The following is a 6551-nucleotide window of genomic DNA, read 5'->3' on the forward strand; positions in this document are numbered from 1 at the left end:
TATTTGCACCACTTCCGGGTACTGACTGAGTCAGGCCCCTTCACGTCACCCCCCCCCCCGCTGTCTTCTGGGAAACACTGTTCGCAGGAGAGAGCGGGGAGCAGTGACGGCGCGCCACCATACTCGCGCATGCGCAGTAGGGAATCGGGCAGTGAAGCCGCAAAGCTTCACTGCCCGATTCCCTCACCGAGGATGGCGACGGAAGCAGCCGAGGACCGAGCGATTGCTCAGCCTCGTCTGCTGACATCGCGGGTGCGCTGGACAGGTAAGTGTCCATTTTTTAAAAGTCAGCAGCTGCCGTATTTGTAGCTGCTGGCTTAAAAAAAAAAAAAATTGGTGGACTTCCGCTTTATATTGCTAATTTATAACTTTTTCTGGATATTCTTGTTATTCTGTCTCACATTTAAAATAAGCCTACCGTTAAAATTAAAGACTGATCATTTGTCAGTGGGCAAATGTACAAAATCAGCAGGGGATCAAATACTTTTTTCCCCCATAACCAACACTGCAGTTAAACATCTTTACATCCAGCACAGACCATAACCAAGGAGCTCCGTCTGGCCAATTGTGTGGAGGCATTGCATTCTTTCACATGGACATGTCAACGTAGTAAATACGCATGTTGAAAGCACCTCCTGTCAAAACCTGGCAATGACCACCAGGCAGCACCGTCCACACTGTCCTGGCTGCAACACTGTGCAGAAAAGTTGGGTATGTTGCACTTACAGTGCATGGTGAAAAGGGACGTCAATGTGAAAAGCATGCAGGAGGTGGCACACAGAGGTTGATTTACTAACACTGGAGTGTGCAAAATCTGGTGCAGCTGTGCATTGTAGCCAATCATTCAACTTCAGATTGTTCAAAGAAGCTTTGCCCCAAAACAACCTGATTGGTTTCTATGTAGAGCTGCACCAAATTTTTCTCTCCAGCTTTAGTAAATTAATCTCAGTGTCTCCCAACCACTGCTGACAAATCGCTCCACCGTGGACCACGAATTAGCAGCATTGCCCATATGGAAGGGGCCTTAGCCATCAGTGCAGAATTGCAGATACAGCCATAATGGTTACTTTCAATCGTTTTATTTCTGTTATTAAAAAATAAGATAACAACAAAATGCACCCACGCAGGTGAAGGTAAAGCATTCTCAAACATGTAGAATCACATACAAAATAGTGGACAAGGGATCCAGTCGGGGTGTAGATATAGCCATAATTCTTAATACCTTCTGTTATAAGGAGGTTATGTTGTATCTGTCAAAACATTGGACCGCAAGATACTACCAAGTCAAACTAGGGTACTTGTTTCATATATATATTTTTTTTTTTTTAAACAAACGCATTATGGCCCTGTTAACACTGGCATTAAAGTGATACTGAAGTCTACCTACCTGCTCTGTGCAGTGGTTTTGCACAAAGCAGCCCAGATCCTCTTCTCAGGTTCCTCATCTGTGCTCCTGGCCCCTCGCTCCTGTTAAGTGCCCCCACAGCAAGCAGCTTGCTATGAGGGGCACCTGAGCCCAGCCACAGCTCACTGTGTCTATTCATCCATGGCCCAGCCCCATCTCTCCTCATTGGCTCACCGACTGATTGACAGTAGCAGGAGCCAATGGCACTTTTGCTGCTGTCCCAGCCAATGAGGGGGAGAGAGTCCCGGACAGCAGAGTCCCTCGTGCAATATCGCAGGATTGAGACGGGCTCAGGCAAGTATTAGAAATACTTTTATGTGCAGTAGCCACCTATCTTAATGCTCAGAAAACATTAAAGCCGGGGGTTCACCTGCATAAAATTTTTTTTTAAAAGCCAGCAGCTACAGGCTTTTAAAACATGGACACTTACCTGTCCAGGTTGCCAGCGACATCACTAGCCAAAGCCGAGCGATAGCTCGGCTTTCTGCTTCCCCCGCTGCCATCCTCGGTAAGGGAATCGGGAAGTGAAGCGCTGCGGCTTCACCGCCTGGTTCCCTACTGCGCATGCGCGAGTTGCGCTGCGGCGTTCCACTGGTCCCTGTTGTGTTCTGGGAGCCGAGTGTTTCCCAGAACACAATGGGGGAGGGGGGTTGACACGGAGGGGCCGGACTCCCGCGTGAGTCTATACCAGGAAGTGGTGCAAATACCTGTTTTATACAGGTATCTGCACCCCCTCCCCCTGAAAGGTGTCAAATGTGACACCGGAGAGGGGGAGGGTTCCGAAAAGCGGAGGTTCACTTTTGGGTGAACCTCCTCTTTAAGATAAACTTTCTGCCTTTTCAAACCACTTTAAAAGCAGGAGCATGAGGTGTGCTTTTAACTCTCCTTAAACACAGTAAACATTCAGCAATTAATAATATGGTGCTGTACACATTATTAAAACATGAAGCATTTGCATTGCTGCACAAAAATGAAGCATCTCAACTCCTTCCATTCAAGTACACGATAAACACACTGGCACGTGTTTGCAGCACGTTAAGCCTTGATCACAGCAGCCAAAAGAAAAAAAAGGCATCTGGGATGTGTTTTTATCATTCCTTTAATGCATGTCAAACACATAGGGGCATTTTAACAGGTCTTTAATGCGTGTCAAATTTAACAAACTCCCTGCATTAAAGTGGATGTAAACTGTCCATACACCCAGTGAAGTGAACAGCCTCAGATGATACACAGAGATTAACTAAATCTCCCTACATAAGTTTTATATGTATATCTGCTGTCTTCACATTTATATACTGTTTACAAAGTTGAGATCTTGGATAACACACAGAGTGTGATGTCTGGACATACAGCCAAGATAGCTTCCATTGCTGATTGGGAGGAAAGGCACACACACCCTCTCCTCATAAGCAGAGACTCTCAGAGCGGTTTTGTAATAGGAGCTGCTCTCTGCTAATCTATTTTAGCATCCTCCTTTGACAAAAGATTCTGGCTGCTTTTGTCTAAAAAGTCAAAAAATATGTCAGGAGTTCTAAGGCTGACAACAGAGGAACGTTCAGGAGAGAGCTATATGACTTCGCTCATTGAAAAGAGATAATAAAATACTGCAGATATATGTGCCCAGCTCAAATGTCATGAATCGGGTTTACATCCACCAAGGCCTTGTGCACACTGCAGCTCAAAGAAGCTGCTTCTTTGAGCCTTTTTTCCCCCCTCTGCCTTTTAGCCTAGATGTTCTTGCACACTATATGCGTTTTCCGTAGTTGCACTGATACCTTCAAGAGTCCAGTGCGATTTTGTCCAGCGGTTCAGGTGCAAATTGTTAAAGTATTTGACATTGGAAATCACATCTTAACTGGACTCTTTTAAAAACAAAAACAAAAAAAAAAAAAACACACTGCAGGGCAGCCGCAGTGCAATTTCAGAGAGTCCGGTACGATTTTCAATGTCATACACTAAGAATTTGCACCTGAACCTTTGAATCAGACGAGGCTTGAAATTGCCCTGCAAACCAGCCTCACACATATGTGAACCCAGGCGAAGTATCTAATTGGTATTGGTGAGTACTTAAAAAAAGTATTGGTACTCGTACTTGGAGCCTAAAAAACTGGTATCAGTGCATCCCTAGTTTTTCAGTTTAGGCCTCATGCACATTTTTACAGCGGCTTCAAGAGGTGTCTGGCATTAATTGTTTTAACCTTTCCCTAAATGTCCCACCCCCTGTGCCATCTCTATCCAGTGAGGTTGTAGGATTGTCTTGGCTGTCCGCGACTCGCCTCATTTGCCGAGACAGCAGCGCTGTGCCATTGGCTCTCGCCGCTGTCAGTCATTCAGCCAATGAGGAAAGGGGGCGGGGTAGCAGCTCCATGTCTGAATGGATTCAGGGAGCTACAGGAGGGGGGCACTTGTCAGGAAGTAGGGGCCAATAGAGACGAAGAAGGACCTAAGAGGAGGATCCCGGCTGTTCTGTGAAAATCCACTATAAAGAGGAGGCAAGTATAACTTTATTTATTTTTTTAAAATAAGACTTTACAATCACTTTTAATAAACATCCTGTGTGCATGAAGCCTTGCAGGCAAAAAAAAAAAAGCACATCACTTGTGCGTTTTGAAGGAGCTTTTGAGCAAACAAAAACCACCAAGGCCGGGTTCACACTGTCGCCGCACAGCAGAGGTCCGTGCGTGCTGGTTCACCGGTTACGGTGCTATGCGAATTGAATGCAGGGAAACGCGCATTTTAATTTGCATAGGTGTGAACCCGGCCTCAAGAGCTCTTTAACGCTATGTGTATTCCTGGCATTAATGCATTCTAATGGGCAGAATCCTGGCCAATAGAATGCATTAATGCCAGACATGGAAATTGCGCAGTTTACCACATCCATAGGAGAAAGAAAAGCATCAAGCGCATACAGTGTGCACAAGCCCTGGCGCTATAGGTGCGTTTGTTAAGCGTCAGTATTTAACAAGTGTAAGCCAAGGCCTTATTGATGAATGAATCCAAGTGCCTGGAATGACTTGTAGTAGGTCCAGGCCTACACTGATGCTCCACTTGCCAGCAGCACTGCCAGGGCTCCCCTGCTGGGGTAGATAAGGTCTCTGTCTTCAGCACACAGATAAGAAGGCCTTTTCCTTCTTTACTGCAGCTCGTCCATTGCCTGGGCGCTGTGCACTGTGGGAGCCGCTCTCCGCCATCCCGTTGAACACACCCCCTTCCTTCCTCCCCGCTGAACACAACGCACCCGCTTCCCGTGAAGGAGATTAGCGGTTCGGGTGTGAATGAATTGAGAAGAAAGGGACTGGGCGGCCACCGAACCTCCCACCTATCCCGCCCCCATCACTCACTGTCAGGCACCAAAATAAAACGCTACAGCCCTGCACAGTAACAATGTAGTGCCTCAGACCCCCCCGGTATACCCCCGTACCTCACAGAAACGTCTGCAGTAAGCGGAGGACGTAAACGCGGACACCTCGTCCTCCCTCAGCCCGTCCTGCAGCGCCCGGAGAGTATCCGTCAGGCGGCAGGCCGACGGTACCGGAGACAGCCTGTCCCCGTTGGCTAGCCCCGGTCGGGACTCTCCCTTCCCGTCCGCCATCTTCTCTCGCCTTTGCCGCGCGTAGGCAAAACACTCGCACACTCACTCTGTATCACGTGATTCGGCGTCGGTTGGGCGACGTCATCACCAGGGAGACTGGCGTAGCAGACGCCCCCTTCGGGCGACGTTCACGGCCCCGCCCATTCCGCGGTAGCCATTTTGTTTGTTGACATCCCTTGTGGAGAGCGTGTGAACGTTGTAGGTCGGCGATGTGGTTTATGTAACCTTGTAGAAGCGATCCGAAGAGCTCATTGTTATGGTTAATAAAAAAAAAAAAAAAATATTTAAAAGTTTATATTTTTATTGTATTGCATTACACTCACAAATAAAACTAACCAAGCAGGCTAACCACTTCAAGTGGAGGTTCCTCCAAAATCTTAATTTTTAACATTAGATTCATGCTCATTTTGTGAAGGGGAATCGGGTGTTTTTTTTAAAATCGAAGCAGTACTTACCGTTTTAGAGAGAGATCTTTTCCGCCGCTTCCGGGGATGGGCTGCGGGACTGGGCGTTCCTATTTGATTGACAGGCTTCCGACGGTCGCATCTATCGCGTCACGATTTTCCAAAAGTAGCCGAACGTCGGTGCGCAGGCGCCGTATAGAGCCGCACCGACGTTCGGCTACTCGTGACGCGATGTATGCGACCATCGGAAGAATGTCAATCAAATAGGAACGCCCAGTCCCGCAGCCCATACCCGGAAGCGGCGGAGAAGATCGCTCTCTAAAACGGTAAGTACTGCTTCGATTTAAAAAAAAAAAAAACAGATTCCCCTTCACAAAATGAGCCTCAATCTAATGTTAAAAATTGTTTTTCGGGCTCTGTTAAAAAAAAAAAAATTGTTTTTCGGGTGAACTCCCGCTTTAAAGAGGAACTGCAGTCTGCTCACATAATTCGAGATTTTCCTAGCTTGTGACGGAAAATATTGATTATATGAAGACAGGAGGCTCATATCTTATGCATTATCTTTCTTTAATAATGCCCATAGCAGAAATACAGTAAACATTTATTGTAACTTAAAAGAAAAAATTCAAAGAACTACCCTTCCCAGCAGTCCCTGGGCCATCGTAGCCCCTCCCAGACCGTAATCTATATAAGGTACTGTCTGAGGTAACCTATTCCTCTTTCTTCATGCGAATTAGTGTAAACAGGAACCGAAAGTCCAATTAGACATCTCCGCGGCTGCCGGGAACCTTCCGACCGGAACACAACATCTGAATCTGGAGGAAACGAAAGGACAAGGCCAACGCGGACCAACTTCATCCGGATCAACTTCATCCCAACGGGGACTATAGGAAAACCAAAACCATTCGGAGCCGACCGGTCAGTCGTCTTCAGGAACATGGACCAACGGATTCAGTCAGCGGCATCCCGACTCCGGATCTGGAACGTAGTAGGAGCCTCCATCTGCGGTGAACTAAACCCATGGATCGAAACGGAACAGCAATCCCGACGGGGTTAGTGAAAACGAACTCCCGGGGTGTACCAGCCTCCGACTTGCAGGGTGTGTGGTTCAACAGTCTAGAACGAGAGAGAGACAACCTCGTGACAGGGT

The 6551-nt window shown here is 47.2% G+C and overlaps 1 protein-coding gene across 1 annotated transcript in view; it reads right to left on the reverse strand.

Moving 5' to 3' along the window:
• Positions 1-5056, reverse strand: part of RLF (RLF zinc finger) — an 82487-nt gene extending 77431 nt beyond the window's left edge. The window contains exon 1 of the mRNA XM_040337129.1: positions 4827-5056. Coding sequence (XP_040193063.1) covers positions 4827-4997 — 171 coding nt within the window. The 5' untranslated portion in view covers positions 4998-5056. The remainder of the gene's footprint in view (positions 1-4826) is intronic.
• Positions 5057-6551: the final 1495 nt, after the last annotated feature.

The sequence above is a fragment of the Rana temporaria genome, chromosome 2 (assembly GCF_905171775.1).
Source record: "Rana temporaria chromosome 2, aRanTem1.1, whole genome shotgun sequence".
NCBI classification, from domain to species: Eukaryota; Metazoa; Chordata; class Amphibia; order Anura; family Ranidae; genus Rana; species Rana temporaria.